Source organism: Ceratosolen solmsi, unplaced genomic scaffold (assembly GCF_000503995.2).
Source record: "Ceratosolen solmsi marchali unplaced genomic scaffold, CerSol_1.0 scaffold94, whole genome shotgun sequence".
Lineage (NCBI taxonomy): Eukaryota > Metazoa > Arthropoda > Insecta > Hymenoptera > Agaonidae > Ceratosolen > Ceratosolen solmsi.
This window is the reverse complement of record NW_011948458.1, coordinates 201,369-223,845: the sequence shown is the minus strand read 5'-3', so window position 1 is coordinate 223,845 and position 22,477 is coordinate 201,369. Positions and strand designations below refer to the sequence as shown.

The following is a 22,477-nucleotide window of genomic DNA, read 5'->3' as shown; positions in this document are numbered from 1 at the left end:
TCAAACAAATTCAATTAATAAATATGTTTAATAACAATAATTGTAATTTACGAATAATATATTTAGGATATTATATACATTGTGTTAAATATTAATATACAGTTACCAATTATAATTGGCAAATGCTTGAATTAAAAGTAATGTCACATCATTTTTTTTCAAAAAGAATTTATCGTTTAAAAAGCGCAATTAAACTGTTAATTATAAAAAATAAAAAAAATATACAAAATAAAAAATATTTTGAATGTAATGGAAAACAATACTGTGAAACTTAAGTGTTGTTGACACTGCCATTTAAACACTGGCAATTGTAAATTATGTAGAAACAAAACCTAATGAATGTAAATATATCTTTACTATTAACATAATTATTGTTCCTTCTCAAATTTGAAGTTACTAGTGTGTTACAATGCGGTGTAATATTGCGTTTTAATTTTGATAAATATTCCAAAGAAATTCTAAATATTTCAAATACTTTAATATCTATTTTTAAATTTTAATATATTATTGCTATAACAAGAAAGAATGTTAAACTACACAGTATCATAAACTTTTTAATAATACAAAATCAAAAGTTATAAATAATTATTCAGACCAAGTTATGAATACTAATGATTATCTATAGTCCAATTTGTCAAATCAATAAATACTTACTCTTGATAAATCTTTTCAACTTGTAAATGAATATATTTACTAATATAGAATGTAATTTTGCATATTGTGTTTCAGAGCACTGTTAAAGCTCCATGTACATGTTTACTGTAGTTGATACAGTCAAGCTAATGAATACAACAAAGCATTAGATTGTTTTTCTGGAATTAATAAAATAACTAATAAATTTTAAAATATAGTTATTGATATAACTATAAATCTGATGATTAATAAGTTTTCAGCAGCAAAAAAATTTACTTTGTACATTTATCATGCACATGATTCATATTAAACAATGGAATAGTTTTAAAGTGAGTAATAAATATAAACAATATTTTTTAGTTATATCAATTTCAATTTTCATTGAAATTTGCATATTTTTAATTTCTTATGTATGTGTGATTAAATTAGATTAATTTATCAGAGTAATAACCACGTGAACGGTTTACAATACATTTTTATTTTGAAAAGTTACACCGATATATATAACATGTGCTAACAAATTTTTAAAGAAATAGTAAAAATGAAGTTCCAGTAAAAACTTTAAAAATAATTACAATTGTTTTATATTGTTATATAAATACAATATAATGAGGGTAAAATAAAAAATTAAAGAGATGCCAAGAAATTCTTGTTTTTAAAATATACTGTTTTAATATAAATAAAGATGTATATAGGGATAATTGGTCTTATATAATTTTATATCGAAGAAAAAGTTTATTCTCTCTCTCTCTCTCTCTCTCTCTCTCTTCCTTGAATGAAGATTTATCTATGTAAAAATAGAAGTTTTTGGGACTGAAATATCCGACATTATTATGCATGCTCTGAAATTATTATACTTTTAAGAATCTGTAATTTTTTAGTTTCTGGGTGTTTTGATATTTATCATTTTACTTTTCGTGTGAAGATACTATTCTTAATGAAGATCAGATTTGAGATATTGATTGTAAGCATCCTCGTCCATAAGAGTTTTTAGCTCGTCTAGGTTACTCAATTCGATCTTAAATAACCATCCCTTATCGTAACAAGATGAATTGATGAGTCCAGGTTTATTCTCCACAGCCTTGTTCTTTTCTATAATTCTGCCACTACACGGACTCATAATTTCAGAAGCAGCTTTCACTGATTCTAGAGCACCGCATTCACCTGTAAATATAAATTAAAGAATGCCATTTTTTACTTACATTCACTTAAATAAATACTTCAATAACATCTACTAATGTTATCAACTGTATAGTAGTTTTCAAACTTTTCTATTTGCCTTTTACATTTACAACTATATTACCTTATTTTTAAAGTATTTCTAATTGTTGTATTTAAATCAACTGTTTATAATTATTTGTAATCAGGCTAATATAACTGCAATTGTACACAAATAATTAATTTTTTCTATAGATTGTGTAATTTAATTTTAAACTTCTGGAATGTAATTTTTTAGTATTAACTATAAAAATAAGAGTATTTTTTTCATTATTTACTTTTGTCTGTTTTTTTTAGGTAACTCAAAATATATCATGATAGCTATTTTATTGAATCAAAAAGATTTTTTATATGTTTTTCTTCAACATTTTTTTCTGAATTTATGTAAATATCTGTAGATACCTTCGTGTTATAAATAAAGTGTTAAAACATAGAAATTCTTATTATTATTGTATATGAATAATTTAAACATAATGATAATTCGATATTTCAATGATTTTCCACTGAACATTGAACTGTATTCGTTATTTTCATTAATTTTTTATAATTTTTATTTTTATAAATAAAAATTTTTTAGCTAATAAATTCACGTAAACCGAATAAAATTAAATTTATGTAGAGCGTTGTCTTTGCGCTCATTCACTGCTCACAAATTTGGCAATTGCCTTTGTAAGAGAAAGTATTGTATATTTTGTATTTATTAAATGAATATATAAGGTTATTATAATTTTCATTATTTTAAAGGGTTATCGAAAGTAATAATTATGACTCACTCAAGAAATAATAAAATGCTTATTCTTACAAAAGTTATACAATACAACGCAATTTAATTTTATAACACTTATCTCAAATTTATAAGAGAATAATTTCTAATTTAAAAAGAAAATACTTATAATTAATTAATAAGAGGTACTTAAATTTATTAATCCTAAATATTTGATTACCTTTCGATTTATAATCTACATAGGTAAGAATTACAAATTACGATGCATGCACAAGAATAAGGTATTCATGTGTGTATATATATAAATATATATAGAAAGAGAGACAGAGAGAGGAAGAGAGAGAGAGAGAGAGACAACTTTGTTAAGAATAATATCTTACGAGAAAAGTATTCGTACAATAGAGATGAGTGCAATCTGATGTTACAAAAAAGAGGAATAACGCGTGTTTCTTGCGTCAACACATTATTCTACACATTTATATTCTTAAGCCAACGCTCACACATTTAAACATAAATTTACATAATATTTTATGTATCTTCTTTATTTTAAAGCTATTTTTATTCATAATTTAAAATATTTTCTATTTTTATGTATTCAGAAAGAAACAAAGTATTTGATAAAGACTAGATAAATCTAATTACAATGGTATTAAAATTTTTGTTTTAACAACTAATATTAAATATACATTAGATTACAGCTCAATAAATATCATTTATTAATAAAAACTTAGAAAAAACGTATAAGAAAAAAAAATTACTAAAAAGCAAGTAGCTAAAAATATCAAGACTGTTTTGATTTAAAGTTGATTTAAATAAAATTGATAAAATGTTATTCGTCGAATATAATGAAATCGTTAAAAATTTACTTTTAAACTAATCTACATTCTTTTTTTATTAGTATATTTAATTAATACATGCGAGGTTTTTAAGCAGTGGCATCATAGTTTCGTGTGACAGATCCACCTGATGAATGTTTTCGTACTTCCTAGAATCATTCACCGTTACTTTATATGACCCAATAGAAAATATTTCGTTTATTGTAACATATAATTTACATACAATTACATATAACTTCCTCTTTAACAAGCATGTCTGTAAAATATAAAAATAATTTGATAAAAAAAAATAGGCCGGAAGGAGATAAGTCTGATAAAAGTACTTGTAAGAAAAGTTCACAGATTGATTAAACAGTTCATCAGATGTACATTTCATAAAAATTTGCATCGAGTTTATTTTCCAGCTTTTTGAACGTTTATTAAAACTTAATTTTCTTTATATATCTTTTCCGTGTAAATATTATGGTACGAATAGTTTTAAAAAAAAATATTAGATTTACACTTTTCGAATAGTGAGTCTTTCTCATAATATGTATCCGTTAGTTTTTGGTTCTGCTTTTATGTTTACAGGGATTGACAATATCTTGAAAATATTTTTATTCGCTTTTACTTTAATTATTATCGTAAATGATAAATGTATTATTACAATGAATGATACTATATTTTAATTATTATCGTAAATGATAAATGTATTATTACAATGAATGATACTATATTTTACTCTTTATACCTCGTTAATCAAAATGTCAATGAAAACAATGAAGTAAACTTTGAATAACTATCAAATTACTTGTTCAATTTTTTTTAAAATTAATGTTACATTTGATTTTGGATTCATTGTTTTCATTAGACAACATTTATAAACAATTCATTGATCATCTCAATCATAGATGTAAGAAAGTTTTCCTAACTCTTGTGAATATACTTTTAATAATTTAGAAAATCTTTTCAACTTATTAATTCAATGTACTAATATTAAATAAAAATTTTTGGCAAATATGTATTATGAAGTTTTAATTTTATGTGACACCTCACTTTTTAAAAGTAATAATAATAATAATAATTTAATTAAAAATTGATTAATTAAAATTAATTACTCAATAATCAAATTTGCAATTTAAACTCCAGACATACATTTTTTAGTGTCGTGAACTATATTAAACATAAATTCAGTAATAAAACACAATCTCCTATTCATACTGTATACAATAAACAAGAAGTAATAGTTTTTATATTGCTATGATTGAATTCAAACAAATGAGTTGAAGAAATACAAGTTTTAAGAAGTTAATATATAATATTGAAATAGATACATTGTTTCGATATTCCGTAATAACTTTATATTTAGAAATTTCATTTTATTACTTGTAAAATCTAGAAAGATCTTCCTTTCTTTCTACCACGTGCGCTAATAAAAATTTTGTGCTTTTATTTTCATTATTGTGTGCTTACTTAGGTAATACATTCGCTATATCTATACACCGACGGTATATTTCAATGTTGTAATTTCTTTCATTCTCTACTTCTCGCACATCTTCATAATATTCCTTGTGCATTAGTTTAACATGGACTTTTCCAGTATGATCGTCACCACATATGTAATTTTAAAAAAGGGAGGAACGGGGTATTTCTATTAAAATTTCTATTAAATTTGCAAGTTAGCGGATTAGTTCTTTAATTTTTAACTTTAGATCTCTAATGTTACAAGATTGCTCACTTTATCGTTTTTTCCTCCTACCCTTACAACTCATTCTGACTTGTCAAGTTCGTAAGTTGTGCGTCTTACGAAAGCACTCAAGATAATTCAAAATCTAGAAATCAATTACAATGTAGGCTAATTTTCAATTTATATATATCATAGATTAGTTGAATCTTATTAATATTTTAATTGTGAGCTTACAGATTAAAATTTTTTCGTATAAATATATATATATATATGTATATATATGGGGGGGGGGGTATATAACTGCTCAATTTTGTGTAAAAGTTAGATGTATATATGTATCGATAAATTAAATATAAGCTAATGCTATGTATATATTAGTCACGAAATTACAATTAGATATATACATAAATAAATGAACTATTACTCTTTATAAATTAGATATAAATACAATTTAATATTGTATATAATTGTTAGTTAATTATAAATGATCAATTTATTCCTTTTTTATAATATTAAAATTTATAATTTTACCTTTCATATATTAATTTTCTTTTCTACTTTGATATAATTTGTTTTGTTCATCCTTTTTATATGGATTAAATTCTGATCACTAGATAATTCGATTTAAATTACTTTAATTTCGAATAAAATTTTCAATATCCGAATTTACAAAAATAATTTTGAATTTGATAAAAGGAATAATACTTATTTTTTATTTCAATTTTATTGTAAATAAAATTCTTTTAAATACATTAATACCATAAATTAAAAATTTTGTATTAAAACAGTTTAAATTTAAATGCTTTCGTTTTGTTTAAAGATTTTAATTTAATATCTAAATAATTTACATGTTACTTTTTGAAAATCTGAATTCGAAGGTACAATATTTATGTATATAAAGATATGTAAGGGATGTAGATAATATTTGTGACATAATGTTTGTCCTCGTCATTTCTATTTTACCTTCTTTTTCGACGACTGATCCAACATCAGGTAACTGTGCATAAACCACATCTCCTAATGCATCTTGTGCATAATTTGAAATACCTACTGTACCAATATTTCCATTTAGCATCATCCATTCGTGTTTATCCGTATATTTTCTTTCTATAAATAAAATTAGTTTATTTAAATATTTTTATTACTATATATATAAGATTTTATGTATAAATAAAATATAAAATTAACGAAATACAAACTGTTTTTAATATTAATGATCAAAAATACAATATAAGTATGTTAAATAACAAAAAAGTTTATATGGTACTTTTATGTTTTTGTATAAACTATAAAGCTCTTGTCAATTCATAAGTTTATTCATCTTGATGAATTAGTTAAAACTAGAAAGTTTTAACTAATAACACTAAAATATTTCAAATTTAAACGACATTAACTGATAATAAAATAAGTAATTGAGAATTTAAATAAATTCATTTATGTTACAGTTCTACATATATAGTGTTAACATACATACATAGAAATGTTAAAAATATTAAAAAATCGATTTCAATGACAATCGACTAAAATATATAACTTAACTTATTTTATAAATAATTTATTTGATAAATATATAATACAATATTTTTTACAATATAAACGTTTAGAATATTTATATGTTTAAGTTTTAACAGTTTGATATACGCGATATGTATCACTTTTTATTTCATATTTTCAAAATTATTAAATATTGTAGCGCTAAAAAACTATTTGTAGATTATTATATTTATTATATGATAAATAACAAAAGTTGTCGATATTTCAGAAATTCAGTGGATTTAAGGAAATTAATATAATATATAAACAGTTGAACAATGATGAGTTATGAATGATTTTATAAAATATTTTTCATAAATATAAAAAAAACTAGTTTAAAGAATAGTGTAGATATCACTGCAAATAGCACATTATGTCTGATTAAAGAATAAATTAATAGATATAAAAATTATTAAAGGTTCCTGTATCAGAGTTAAATTGTTCTTATTATTTTGTAACAACTACCATACACTACATCGCATTTTCAAAATAATTATAACAAATTTTATAAATAAAAAAACAAAATAGATGATAATAAAAAGAAGCAAAAGTATTAATATAGAGAGTAAAATATTTATGTAACCGAAAATTTCTCTATTTTTTCCATTTAAACTAAAATCAATTTTTTTTAAAAAGTCTGAAAATCTCACTCCTATAGAGCATAATTAAAAATACGTATTTTTAATCAATATTTTATATATATATTTTTTTTAACCATATAGACTTATATAAGTTTAGCTCAATACAATTTTGATAATAAAATTTATTTTTATTTTTGTAAATATTTAGAATTATTTTATTGTATCGTTAAAAAAATGTTTCAAAATAAAGGGCATTTTAAAATCGCCTAGGCTTAATTATTAAAGTAAATTGTGTATTCGAAATTCTGTTGATATAAGTTTTTAACGATATTGTTGGATTCATATTATTGTTACATAATAATTAAGCAATGTAATTCTATAAAATAAAAAAATTTATATTCGACCCATAAATTTATGTAGATTCTGCAGTATAGATTTGGAACTAATAGATGAGTCAAATGTCTTCAATATCTGGAAGATTAATCTTTTAAATATAAGAAAATTAGACATTATTATTTAGTAATTTATGAAATTTTATGTTTCTTAATTCGATCAAGTTTCATCAATATTTTGGATCTCTGTAAATTATCGAAATGCTTGTTTACTTAGTAAGATCGATTTTGTCACTTTATATAATTTTTTAATGTAAATTAACAATTTGTTTATAATGTAACGTACCACAAAAATGGAAATCTAACAGTTATAACATATTATACTATTTGTTTTAATTCATTGTGGCTCACTATTCTATACGTAAATTACATTAGGATTATTTTAAAAACAAATTAAAGTAGTTTTTATAGTTGACACACAATAGTGCGCGCGCGCACACACACACACAATACGAACTTAATATATTTTGATAATTAATTATTACTTATATATGAAGTATATCCCACTATATAGTGATGAATTTACTCTACTCATTACGCTGTACATTTGATGCATACTGATATTGCATGATAATCTGTCATTTTCAATAATTATATTCGATTGAATACAATGTTAACAATATATTTGGGTATTTTCAATTGAAAGTAATTTGTTAAACATATTATCAATGTTTATTCAGTAAAAAGAGTTTTAATGAATAAATTATTTTTTAATTAAATTTATTTAAGAACTATTTTATATGATGAAATATTTAATAAAATAAAAGCATTCATGTTTTTACTACTCTAAATTTGTATCAATAAAAAAATGTATTATTTAATTTGTATTATTTTAAAGTATATTGTAAAACAAATTCTAAATTATTATGTACCAATTGTAAATTTATTTGCGAATAAATTAATGATCGGTGGTTCAATATCCAAATATATAATTAATAAGCATTGTTCTAAATAATTGTATAAATTTAAAAGATTTTATGCCATCTCTTCAATGTCGAATCCCTACAGCTTTGGTCAGATTCCGAATATTTTCGTGGAAACAGTGGATCCGTGTCATTACATTTTTGTCTTGAAAAGATTGGATGACATTCTCAACTAGTAATGATACAGATAATAAAAAATGAAATGCTAAAAATTAACATTTCCTTGTTCTAGTTTCCGATGTTTATTTCACCACATTATGCAGGATAGTTACCACTTTTATGATTAATTGTGATCTCGATATTGCATATACATATGACGTGCATCTAACGCGATTATGTTTAACTATCTTGAAAAAAGTAAAAATGAATTACGTAACGAGTGAGCAAATTTACTGCATGTTTAAAGCATCACCTGCTTTTACTTTCGAAAAAATTAATTTAATGAATATATCATGAGACCTGTATCATGAAATGCAAATATTTCTTATCGCCATTTCAAAAAAAGTCTTTTTTTTTCTTTTAATATTTGTTTAGATAAACGTTAATGAGACAAGGATTTGAATATAAGTATACAAAATATACTAACATGATTTTGTTTTAAAAACATCACTTAAAAATTAATTATATAAAACCTTGATGTGACATCATAATTTTCGAATTTAGGGTTTCATTACTCTTAAAAGAAAATAACTAAATGATTAAATCAATTAATTAAATTTATAAATAAATTATATAATAATTATTACAGAAATTTTCTTTTACAAGAGTCATTATTTTCGTATACTTCATATTTCTTAATTGTTGTCTTGTAATGAAATGTATTTTGTTTATCTACTACTGATAATAGTATTCTACATATTTTTTATGCTTTTGAGCTAGGTTCATAGTATTAAAAAAATGATCTCATCTATCTATGAAAAATGTTAAGTCACACGAATATCTGAAAGGGTTTAATAAATTGAGGAAGAATGCAGGTATCTGGGGGAAAATAATAAATGCAAATTTATATAACTAATCAAGTTTACCAAAAGAAGTTATGTATCCGTTTGTAAGCGAATTGTTCACTATAGCAAAATTAATTTTATACTACTTGTTTTATTCGATACGAGAATAGTTGAAACTTTGAGAACTAATTTGTGAGAACTTCTTCAATTTAATACATGTTAATTCATAAATCCTTTCCCGCTATACGAGCTTTTCAATATAAGATCCAGTGTATTTATATCACATTCACATAACTTAATTGAAATTAAATAATTTTTAATAATAAATTTCTGCTACTAAAGTTTTAACAATATATCACAAAAGTTTATATTATCATATTAACGAATCTGTTGTAAATAAAACAAAATAAAAATCCCAAATCGTTGAATTCTTGAACTAAAATCAATATTATAATTCTAAATTATTTTTAAACACAATATGAAAGAACAACATATATATATATATATATGTATCCATGAAAGCAATGGTAATTAATCCAATATTTTACTGATGCCTTTTGGAAGTGCGATATCTATCAAATTTATTATCTGACCAAAAATGTTTGTAATAGACCGAAAAATAATAGATTTAAAAATAATCTAAATTTATAAAAGGAAGGAACAGTAAAATATATTTTCCTTAAAATTTGATGGGTAAACTAAAAGTGTAAAATGCCCACTTTCATGAAGCCTTTTTTACGAAAATCCTTGTAAATATAATATAATAAAAGTTTGATCAATAGAGATTAAAAAAATACACTCAAAAACTTATAAAAGTTAATATAGATAGATATAAATTCAGCGTAAATAAGAATAAAAATTACTGTTTATCAAAGGATAAATATGAATCGTTAATAGAAATGATTGCATCAAAAAAATTTTAATGAGAATTTATTGGTTATTATTTAATACTTGTAGTATTTTTGAAATCGTGAAAATTGCTTAAATATAGTCATATGTGAAACAAAACATTAAAATATGCTGTTTAACTTTACAATTGCTTATTTATTTTTTAAGGAAATAAAAGGAAAAAAACATTATCAGTAATATATAAATTTCCGTACATTATTATTAAGCAACATTAATTGAAAGTTTAATTAAATTTCGCACTAATAATATTGATTGCATAATGCAAATTGTGAATTATTGTAAATCGTCTATAATTCCTTGAGTTTCTATATCTTATGGTATTACACAAAAAAGTGAGAATACAAGTAAAATTAGTTCATGAATTCGATACACCTGAGAAATGAGTTGATAGCTGTAGATGATGTATAGCGCTATATTTTGGATTTTCGTATGTCGTGTGATTTAAAGGTATAGTACAAATATCTTCTATATATTCTTCAATACTGAAACCTGTTATTCTTGTATTAAAATATTTTGGAATGGTCGGAAATATACAAAGAGAAATATTATCAATGAATTATATTCATTTTATATATAATTATTATATTAATAAATATTAATGTAAATAAAATAGTATTGCGAAAAATTTTAATTTATTTTATAATTTACTTAAAATCATATAATTAAAGTATTAAAATATTATTAAAATATTATAATTATTTAACATAAATAACAATTGACTAAAAATAAATTTCATATATATGAATATTTGAGTAATTTTTCATTTAAGATTGTAACTACAAAAAATTTAATTTGCACTGATTGAAATTTCTAAATTAATTAAAAATGTAATAAAAATATTAACAAATATCTTCATGATACTTTAATTTAGATTAAATAGAGAATTTTAGATTAAATTTAGATAAAATAGAGAATTTTATAGAGAGATTTATATTATATAATTAAGTGTATAAATAAAATCATATAATTAAAATAAAATATATTTCTTTTTTTACAAAATGTTTACATTAATAAATTATAAAAAAGCATTGCTTTTTATTTTAAAACTATAATAATTAAAGTCAAATTTAAATCAAATTACTACATTTTATTTTAAATATACATAAATAATATTATTATAATTCATAAGCATATGAAATAAGTTTAATTATATGAACATGATATTAAAAAAACCAAGCTTAAATAAAATATCCAAATAAATATCCATTATAAATATGTATAATGATATATTCAATATTCAAACCTATTTAAATTAACAACAGGGTGAGAGTTGGATAAATCAAAATTAAATACTTTGCCATGTAAAAAAAAGGAAAATTTTCAAAACCAAATTTTAGAAACATAAGCAAATAAAAAATTAATAAATTTTCTAAATGGATAAAAAGTATACAATTTATAATTGAAATATTATAAACAAAACTAAAATTATGGAATATATGCAAATAACAATTTATAATTAGCATAATAAAAATAACATTTTGCATTATCTGCAAATAACAATTATAAACATTTTCCACTTCATCCTAAAATACTACATCCTTACAGTACGCAATTCATTCTATATTTTAAGTTTTTTTCCAAATAAACATTTACAGTACTTAATAACATTGTGCCTCTTTATCTAAACTATCCTCACAACATTAAAAATGAATATTGTTTCCATTAATTTCTGTAATATAGAATGTTTACAAATTAAAATATAAACATATGGTCTACTAAATATCATATAGATGTTTGATATACTTTAAAATAATATATATCTAATAACAATAATTACTTATGATTACTTTTGTTTAATAATTTATTTGAAAATTAATATACATTTATTTTCTTATATGTAATTGTGTGTATTTACAAAATATAAATATCTATAATTATTTTATAATTAGTTTTCAAAAGTTCATTGCTAAGGTTATACAGTTTTATTTTATTTAATGTTTCTTGTTTTAAATAGAGAAGGGTTAGTACTATTTTATGTAATCTACTTTACTCAACTAATATGCACATATGAAAAATTATTTGAGAATAATTAAATTTCAACATAAATTATTTTATTTTAAAATTGATTGTTTTCAATTTTCTTAAAATTTTTTTAATTGATATATATGTATATAAAAATACAATATTCAGAAAAACTTTTTAATATTTGATTTTATTTATATTTTTTTTATATTTTGATAATAATGTTGAAAAAACTATAAATAATCATTTAAACTAGAACAACGAAAGATTTTTAATTATTTATATTAATACCTCTGTAAATATTTTCTATAAGTTTTGTCTCAAAAATTCAAACAATTTTATTTAGAAGTGATGGTTGTGCACACAAAATACAAATGAATCTAGCTTATTTTTTATATTTATAAAATACACGTAATTTTTATATAAATTATTGTGTAACAAAGTACAAAAATTACATCAATTAATCTTTCAATTATTGCAAAATACTTTTGATTAGATAAGTACAAAAATAACTTTTTGGATTGATTTGTAACTATTACCTTTATAACTAATTGATTTAATTAATAGTTATATATAATTGATATAAATTGTGTAAATGAAAAAAATTATATTGAATAATAAATATATACGAATACACATACCAGATTTGTAATAATGTGTGACGGCAATTTGCCGTACAGAATTTTTTGATTTCAACATGCTTATAAATGTTGTCTCGTGAACAAACAGTAATGTTTTTACCGTGTTTTTTGTAATTTGTCTTATTAAACGTGCCATTATTTAGTAGTTATGTTCTTTATAGATTAGCAAATAGACGTTAATAAAAGTTTACAATCTTTAATTGCTTCAAATAACCTCGAAATGGCGTCGTCTGCTGGATCACTAAGAAAATTTTAAGATTCGTTAGAATTTCAACTCTACGCTGAGAACACATGAAATCCATTTATACATTTATTTATTAGAACTATATTTAAAATAAAAATTGAAGATATTTATTTATGGAATAAAATATAAAAATTTCTATAAATACCTATATTAATTAGTACGTGTAAAAGTATTTTTTGTAGTATACTTTATTTCATACAGTGCAACATATTTTTATCTATGTTTGTTCTTTATAACCTCATAATTACATATACATTTTTAATCTGGAGTAAAATTAATACGAATATATTTCAGTGTTACTTATAAAAATTATGTTGATCATATTATATCAAATAATTTACATTACTTACACAAATGTACCTAATACATTTTATGTAAAATATTTTCTCAAAATAATAGAACTAAATCAACAATTATTCTATAAAATAATTATAAGCATACCGTTAATTTTTTTTACAATAAATCAATATTTTACCAAAATAATTTGCTGTGAAAAAATTGTATCATTGATAATCTTGTCACTTAAATTGTACATTAAAATATAATTTGAAAACATTTTTTTGTATATTTATTGATAAGCATGACAGAATTATATTCAAAATTATTTTTGATATAAAAATGAAAAAACTAAATTAAAACAATATTTTTTATATATTAAATAAAAAACAAATATTTTAAATAGTTATAATTCTCTCCAGCATAGTATAATAAAATAAGATCTGATTAAAGTACTATTTAAAAAAAAATTAATTTATAACTGACCATTCACTTTCTTAAATCATGTAAAATTAATAAGTAATACGATTAATACATATTAATGATGATAATAAATTATTAGGTTTTATATGTTTAAAATTTAATAAAATAAAATAGTTGTAATGGATACTATCTAAATTTTTGAACTTATAAATTTGTTTGACTATAAGAATGAGTATCGATTAATTCAATATATATTTTATTGCTTACTTCGTGATTTTATGATAAAAAAAATTAACATTTATTTGAAAATATTTTATTTAAGTAAAATAATTTTCAAATATTTTATGGTCCAAATTGTACTAGTTCAATTTGTATGTATACATGATGATCAATATTTTTGGTCTACATTCATTATAATCCAATAGTAGAAGATCTGCCACATGGATTGTGAATAGCAACAGGTATTGGTTTTTCGATGGCCCATTCATACCAGACTTTTTTTAAATTACAGCATCGCCAAAAGTGGCTGACTATTTCATCACCTGCTTTCAAATTTACTGGATCCTAATTGAAAATATAAGATAACTGTAATTATTTGAAATATTTTATATTTCTATATGTATATATGTTCTTTACTTTTCTACAGTTCCACTAGATATATATCTTTCATTTTTAACTTTTAGATTAAATAAAATCTTATAATTAAAAACAAAAATCTTTATATATATGTTAGAATATATTAAAATATTTTTAAATAATATAAACTCAAGTATATAAAAACTTTTATTAAAAAAAAAATGAAAAGATTTTAATATAAATACAAATTAATGTTTTCAAATATTTTTATAGGAAAAATTTTAGAGAAACTGAAAATGAAAATTTCTATTCATAATCTATACAAAAATAATTAATATACATAAAATTGTATAAATAATTCAAACTTAAAAATAATGTTAATTTGATCATCTTTAAGGTATGCTTATATAATTAATATGATTTAGGTTTTCAAAAACTCTTGTTCTATATTGGAGATTTATTTTTATATAAATATTAAATATTTCAAAATATTAAAAATATTTATGTACATTCATTTTAATCAGTTGTTTTTCTATTACATATTAAATATTAGACCTATATGTCTTTTCTTTAATTCTCACCTTTATAGGAAAGAAAATAGGAAACCAACTCAACATTCTAGGGCTATGAGTTCTTGGTTCGATACTAATCTTTATATTTTTATACAGAACTGCATCAAAATAACCAGAAAATCCATGAAGCACACAATCTTGCTTAACTTTAAAAATATTTTTACCATACCTTGAATTATCAATTTTCAAATCTAATTAAAGATAATTTTAAATTAATAAAATCATACCTTTAAGAATATTAAAATAGACAATACAATTTAAATAAACCTTTGTTTGGATGATAAAAAGTAAAAAGTGGTTGAGGAAGATCAATATCATATTTATTCTGAAAATGAACCACATAAGGCATTTCAAAGTGTGATAAAGGATGTTTATCTTTTTCTTTGCATCCTTTTACTTCATTATATAATTTAGAAGATTGAACTGGAGCAATATAAGATGTATAAGAACATGGTATGCTTATTCCATCATCTAAGATTAAAATATATGTACATTTGTACATAATATTAATTATGAATAAACAGAATAGTATTAGTTTTTTAAAAATCCTGAAACAACGAATTTAGTTCGAAGTAATAAAAATAATCAAACCTTTCAAGAATTTCTGAACTCCGTCTAAACATTCTGGTGAGAGTTCATTATCACCAAATGAACCTAATAGTTCAGAGATTAAAATATCAGTTTTCTCAGGAGCATTCCATTTTCTCATATCAGAAGACACTATTATCACTGTTTCCCCCCACATTTCTTGTTGTAATGCTTGCAAGCTTTTAAGCATAAATTAAATAAATTAAATAATATCCTGATTCAGATAAAAGAACAAAAATAAGAACTTACGTTAAAACTGCATTAGGATTTTTCTCAATTGCATATATTTTAGTTTTTTGTTTGATTTTTATTGAGGCATTTAATGCAGCACGAACTAATGGTCCTCGTCCAGCACCAACCACCATAATTACTCTATAATTTTGAGAATTTAGATATTTAAAAAAAAAATTTTATTATGTAAAAAAATGAATATATACATTGTTTCATTATTATTAATATTTTTTCTCTGTAATCTTATATCTATTAAGGCCTTTTGGATAGCAGATTGGTATTCAGTATACTTTATTGGATCTTTTTCAAAAACTTCATACGTTCCAGATTCTAAATTGTCCATTAAAGGTTGTAAGGGACATTGAAGATAATCTTCAAAGCCTCGAGCAAAAGAATCAATAGGTCCATTAGGTTGCCAATTCTAAAAATGTATACGTTTTGAATTTTATAAAAAAATATTCAATACAAATAATTTTTTGTTTGTAAAAAAAAATATATTTTTTAGTAAATATACACATATATATGCATCTACATATAATGCATATAATAAAAATAGTTTTCTCTAAATTTTTACCTTCCATAAATGATCGATATAATGATAATAATAAACTATATTTTGGTGACGACTAGCACCAGTTATAACAAACTGAACTTTAAGGGAACAAAATTTTTTTATCATCATTTGATGAGCTTTACTCAATACTGGAAAACCTGTTTTATTTGTAATAAATACTGTTGTAGGGATAATTAAGCATCTAACTGGTTCACCTAACCATCTATCAATCTGCAAATTAAAAAGGTAAATATATTTTCAATCATTCAATTAAATTTAATTCTATATCCAATACTTCTTCTTTGTCAGGCAAATCATGACTGACAATTAAAGCAACAATAAGCTTTCTATTATAGTCACAAACTATTCGAAATTCATTCCACCATTGCCAAGGACTTTCAATTTTTAACTGATTGATATCCTTATCCTCTCTATAAAAATATGCTTGTTTTATTGGATTTTCCATTGGAATTTGCACCCATATTTGAGCCTTTATAAAGCATAAATTATGATTTTTATATATAAAATCATTAGAATTATTTCATATTTTTTTATATTTTTTTTAGAATAAATTATATCATGATATATATTCTAATGATAAGAAAATTATATACAAAACTAAAAACAAAAGTAAAAATTGTATCCATATTATTTAATTATATTTCAATATAGTAAGTTGTTATAGTTCTAGGTATAGAGAATAATAAAAAGCTAATGCATCAGTTAATTGCAGAATATATTATATACTAGTCTAATTTTTATTAAATTAGTGTTAAATAAAATATAACTCAATTGATATATATTACTACTTACAAATTTTTTAAAACATGCATTAGATCTTAAATATATTTTAAACACTTACTTGAAAATGAGGAGTTGCAGCAAGTTTATTAAATATTATTCTAGCAAGATTCATATTTTTTTTTAATATTCCATTTAATTTAAAAGTAATCGCAACTAATCCTAAATGAATAGCCAATGCTATTTCTTGGCACAAAGTTTCTTCACTGTTTTTAGCTACTGCAGGTACTTTAGAATCTACATATATGTGAGGTGATAATTTACCAACGACTAAAGTGTTCCAATCTATGAATATACAATGTACTACAATATCACTTCAAATATATTAAAATTATTTTTCAACTACCTGAACTACAAAGTATCACATCTGATCGTGTCCACGGTCCAGAACGATTTTCTGCACTACCAAAAATAAATTCTCGTTTAAAATTGGGATGAACCAATGGAATAATTACAAATTGATATCTATAAATAAAACCAAATTTTATCAATTCCAATTTCTTTTGTTAAATTTATTTACTATTTAAGTATATCAACATTTACTTAGACACATTAGCAATGTACAAACAATTTTTTAAATCTGGAACTGAACAAAAATCTAAACCACAAGAGGCACTTTTAGAAACATTCATGATTAGCTCTAAAAACATAAATAATATTAATAGAAACTTTTTGCATAAAATTTTCTATTTATAACAATATTAATTATTAATTTATAAGTATAAATAGGAATTTAAAATTACTAACATAAAATAGTACACTAAAATGTATTAGCAAATAAAATGTTATGGTATTATTTTTTATTTATTATAACAATATAATTATATAATATTTTATATTCTTTTTCTTGTCTTGAATTTATTATTAAAATATATATTTAATTATTTGCATAATATACACATAAATATAAATTATAAAAGTATATACTATGAAATTCACATTCATATACATTATTAAAGATAATATTTGTAGCTACAGTATATAAAATATAATTCCAATTTATTTACAAAAAATAGTAAAAATGAAATTAAATTTAATATTTCACATATTTTATCATTTCATCTTATTTTAGGTAATTTTAAATAAATTTGTCAACAAAAGTGAATATTTATAAATAATTTAACAAAAACATTTAACTTAAGTATTTACATATTGTTTAAAAAATAAAATTAAACTATTTATTAATAATAATTTTTCAAATATACAATTTTATCATTTGAAAAAAGATCACAATATACTTTTCTTTTCATAACTATAAACTACATTAGTTTGCCTTTTTAAAAATGTTATATAAATTTGAAAATTACAAAAAAGAAACAAGAAAATGCATCTTAAATTGCCTTATATAAATTTAATTTTGAATTAATTTGTTCCTTTGGAAATAAACAAAAAAATGATCCATAATGATCGATTTTACAATATTATAAAATATATATTAATTTCATTAGATAATATTAACTGTGAAATTATGTACATATAGAATTAAATAGGCCCCATTAAAATATGTGTAAAATATTTACAAGTTTATATAATATCAATAAAAAGCTTTAAGTGGAATATTTTCATAATTATAATCAGATACCAAGCAGACTACAAACATTATCTTACAAGATCGAGCCACTCCTGATTCGCAAAAAGAGGTTATTCTATAAATTTTAATCCTCTAGTAATACCATGAAGTAATTGGATTACTTGTTCATTAAAATGTCGTATTCTATGAATATCTTTACGATATTACAATGAGACTATCAACCACTTAATTTGATAATCATACTTAAGTTCTATGCTTATACTATTTTGAAATTGTATAAAGTATACTGAAAAAGTTGAAAAACAAATTCTTTATGAAAAATAAACTTTACTTTACATATAATTTTTATCTTTAATTAATATAATCATAATATAATACAAATTATCTATACTACAGATTTAATATTTTTACATTTCCAATATATTAAAATTATAAACAGAATTTGAAAGTAAAACTTCTATATTACAGAATATAATCAACAGTATAGCACTAAAATAGTTCACGATTGCTTAAAATTTCAAAATATGAATAAATCAAATATTTTAAATTAAATATTAAATGTAAAAAAAGTGAATTAAACTATTTATCCATATATACATAACTGTAAATATCAATTTTCAACCACTGAACAGATAACGTGCATGTAATAAAAATATGCCCAACATTGGACCACTACTATTAACTATTATTATTCGGTTCGATGCAACAATTCCTTTATGAAAACATTTTTCTTGTACGGTGATTGGATACAATACAATATATACAATATATAGTACAGAATAGATATTCTGTGCTGTGTAGTTTCATGCTGATAGGTTTTCAAATTTGAATACATTTTTTACCTTTAGTAATATTTTAAAAACAAAATAAAAATGCATACAATAATTCATAAAACTATTTATACAGAATAAAAACATGGCATCACTCAGTGAATTAATGATATTCATTTATTTTTTTTATTTTTAGATTTTACGTATTCATGTAGAGAAAGATCCAATTCTAATTCAAAATGAGTTTAAATGTATAAGAATATCTTTATTCAGCTATTGTTGTACAAATGAGTATTTCCTATATACGTTATAATTTATTAAATAAACTAATGGTATTATGATTTGTCCATTTATTTAATGACATATAAATACAATCTTTGGAATTTTACACAAATATATATATTCCCTAAATTTATAATATAAAATAGTATTAAAATCGATTAAATCAGAAATACAAATTTTAATAACTAATATTTATATAAAAATTGAAATAAAATATTTTAAATTAATAAATTCTTTAAATGATACAATTTTAATTTTATTTTATTAAAATGAAGAAGTACTTAAAAATATTTGTTTAAATATCAATTCAGATATTAAATTTGCAAAAATATAAAAAAAGTTTCTTTAATAAATTAATTAATATTATTTATTCTTAAAAATATTTGGAATACATGGAAGTTTTTAAAGCATTAAAATAATAAGAATTTACACAAGCAAATTAGTTTTAATTTCTGATGTGTAATTTACTTCCATTAATTGGTATATACGGCTAAATAAGAATTGTATTTTTCTTGTTCAGCTGTCTAATTTATAATTTATATAAAAAAATACAATAATGCTTTAATTAAATGATTTTAAAAAATACTCCATTTAGGTAGTGGAAGAGGTATCTGTAAACATAAAGTATACATAATAGAAAACATGAACTTATAATGAAAACAAAGAGAATTAATAACGTTTAGAACAAAAAGAATATCAAAATTCCATATTCTTGTATTATAAAAATATTCATGTACTATTCGGAAAAATATTAAATAGATTAAAATAAGTAATTAAATTTGAATAAATAATTTTTTGTAGATATTTTATTTGGAAAATTATATGGAAGTATAAAAATATTTAAAATTTTATGCATATAATTTTTTTCAAATTTAAAATAATATATATATATATATATTTATATATCTTTAGATAATACAACATTTTTCTAGATTTTTTGGTAAAAATTTTTCATCGCTTGATGCCTTAAGTAAAAGTAACAATAATACTCAGCGGCAATTAAAAATTGAATTAATTAATTAAAATTATTTATGAATAGTAAACGGGCAATAAATCACTGAGCATAGATCACATATCAATATGGGTCCTACGCAATAGAAGACGAAAATATTGGTTTTTGAAAATGTGGAGATTTCTATAATTTGTTCAACTAAATATAATAATTAAAGTACAGTGAGGAGGTAAAGAATAAAATACATTAATTTTATGAGTAATGAGTAATTATTTCTTATTCATATTTTAAAATTATTAATATTCAAATGTGAAAAAACAGAATTTAAATTAAATAATTATTTGATTGCTATAAATGAGTATATAAATATTTTATAAATTTAATGTATTACAGTAAAATATTTTACAAATAAGAGTCATAACATAAGTAATGCAAAATGATGATGAGTCACTCAGAATACATAGAAAACTATAAATTCATCACTTTTTTATTATTATTTTTTATTATTTTATTATTAATTAAAAATATTAATTTGTATTGCAAAAGGAGCATTAACTTATAATTAAGAAAAATAATAATCAATAATTATGTACTTGAATTCATATCACTTGATAATTGCAGCAACAAAATACATTTATAAAAATACATCTTAAATAATAAAACTTTATATATAATGTTTTAGAACGAAATCTGATGGTTACATTTACTGAAAGGAAAATGAAATATAAAATCTTATAAAGGATATATTCAATTTCAAATAACGCAATCGATAATTTCAAACTTTTTTTTTATAAACACAACAGAAAAGTAGTAAATGACAATGACAATGCATATGCAGTCTTTTTTGTTGTGTTATTAAGATTTAACAGGATAACAATAGAATTTATGTTCGATTTTAAAGGTTTACTTTATGGCTCGAACTACCAATTCAATAGTTCAGTGGATTAGTCTCTCGGCAGGATAACTTCAAAGGAAATAATAATTGACAAGGCTGAAAAATATTATGTATTTAGTAAAACAAGGTTTATTATTTGTAAATGATTATAATAATATTGCACTGTTGTGTAGAGAGAGATAATTCTATTGAAGTAATGAGGGTGTCTTCTTATATTTCTGATAATTGTAGCTTTCTATGGATATGACTGAGCATCTTGAAGTTGAGGTAATGCTGATGTTGTAAAAATCAGCTGATGTAGTCAGTCAATCATACTTGTGAGGTAGCATGAGAAGATGCTAGTTGAATCAAGTATGCTTGATATATGAATAACTATACTTGATATGGTGTAAGATGTTTAATGGAATATATTAAGCAATCAATTGTGTCTTTAATTATTTATGGGGACAGTAGAAGAATCTAGTCACAGGTAAGAGTGGTTAATGGTAAGATTTTGAGCTCTTGAAGGATTTTATAATCTCTAGTTATAGTCTATTAGTCGATCTGTTGTTGTCCTTCCTTGACAACGTGCGTAAATCACAGTCACACTTGTGTCAGCTGTAGAAGGCCTGTACGATATCGAAGTGTTAGTTTGAGAGAGCGTAAGTGTATCCTGTTTCTATTAGCGGGGCTGTACGATGTCGAGGGTTAGTTTGAGAGAGCGTAAGTGTGCCCTATTTTTGCTAGCGGGCCTGTACGAAGTCGAGTGTTAGTTCAAGAGAGCGTAAGTGTGCCCGATTTATTCTTGTGCGAGATGTGACTAGTTTATTTATTAAGTGAAT

At 21.8% G+C, this 22,477-nt stretch overlaps 2 protein-coding genes across 4 annotated transcripts; both read right to left on the bottom strand.

The window, feature by feature from the left end:
* Nucleotides 1-1,388: 1,388 nt before the first annotated feature.
* On the bottom strand, nucleotides 1,389-13,384 carry ppl (glycine cleavage system H protein, mitochondrial). The gene is made up of 5 exons (XM_011505431.1): nucleotides 13,352-13,384; nucleotides 12,963-13,203; nucleotides 6,041-6,184; nucleotides 1,546-1,797; nucleotides 1,389-1,475 (listed from the first exon to the last, which is right to left on the bottom strand). The coding sequence occupies exons 2-4, from the start codon at nucleotides 13,096-13,098 to the stop codon at nucleotides 1,568-1,570; spliced, it is 510 nt and encodes a 169-aa protein (XP_011503733.1). The 5' UTR covers nucleotides 13,099-13,203; nucleotides 13,352-13,384; the 3' UTR covers nucleotides 1,389-1,475; nucleotides 1,546-1,567.
* An 802-nt stretch (nucleotides 13,385-14,186) lies between these two features.
* On the bottom strand, nucleotides 14,187-19,458 carry csul (protein arginine N-methyltransferase 5). Of its 3 annotated transcripts, none has more exons than XM_011505432.1 (12): nucleotides 19,360-19,458; nucleotides 17,770-17,866; nucleotides 17,573-17,691; nucleotides 17,288-17,529; nucleotides 16,721-16,915; nucleotides 16,447-16,656; nucleotides 16,079-16,293; nucleotides 15,891-16,013; nucleotides 15,645-15,820; nucleotides 15,321-15,524; nucleotides 15,063-15,244; nucleotides 14,187-14,469 (listed from the first exon to the last, which is right to left on the bottom strand). In XM_011505432.1, exons 2-12 carry the CDS (start codon nucleotides 17,856-17,858, stop codon nucleotides 14,317-14,319), a joined length of 1,908 nt encoding a protein of 635 aa, XP_011503734.1. In that variant the 5' UTR covers nucleotides 17,859-17,866; nucleotides 19,360-19,458; the 3' UTR covers nucleotides 14,187-14,316. The 3 variants fall into 3 exon arrangements, with proteins under 3 accessions (XP_011503734.1, XP_011503736.1, XP_011503735.1); XM_011505434.1 differs by having other exon boundaries at nucleotides 17,288-17,511; XM_011505433.1 differs by lacking the exon at nucleotides 19,360-19,458 and adding an exon at nucleotides 18,835-18,853.
* Between the last annotated feature and the right edge of the window lie 3,019 nt (nucleotides 19,459-22,477).

Bases quoted from the DNA above. Each gene is read 5' to 3' on its own strand.
- csul (XM_011505432.1), bottom strand. From the start codon at position 17,858: ATGAATGTTTCTAAAAGTGCCTCTTGTGGTTTAGATTTTTGTTCAGTT. The intron at 17,530-17,572 runs GTAGTTGAAAAA...GTGATATTGTAG, and splicing joins TGTGATACTTTGTAGTTCAG to TACATTGTATATTCATAGAT. The intron at 16,294-16,446 runs GTAAAAATTTAG...ATACATTTTTAG, and splicing joins ATATCGATCATTTATGGAAG to AATTGGCAACCTAATGGACC.
- ppl (XM_011505431.1), bottom strand. From the start codon at position 13,098: ATGGCACGTTTAATAAGACAAATTACAAAAAACACGGTAAAAACATTA. The intron at 6,185-12,962 runs GTATGTGTATTC...TTTTATTTATAG, and splicing joins CACACATTATTACAAATCTG to AAAGAAAATATACGGATAAA. The intron at 1,798-6,040 runs GTAAAATAGAAA...TTATATTTACAG, and splicing joins ATCAGTCGTCGAAAAAGAAG to GTGAATGCGGTGCTCTAGAA.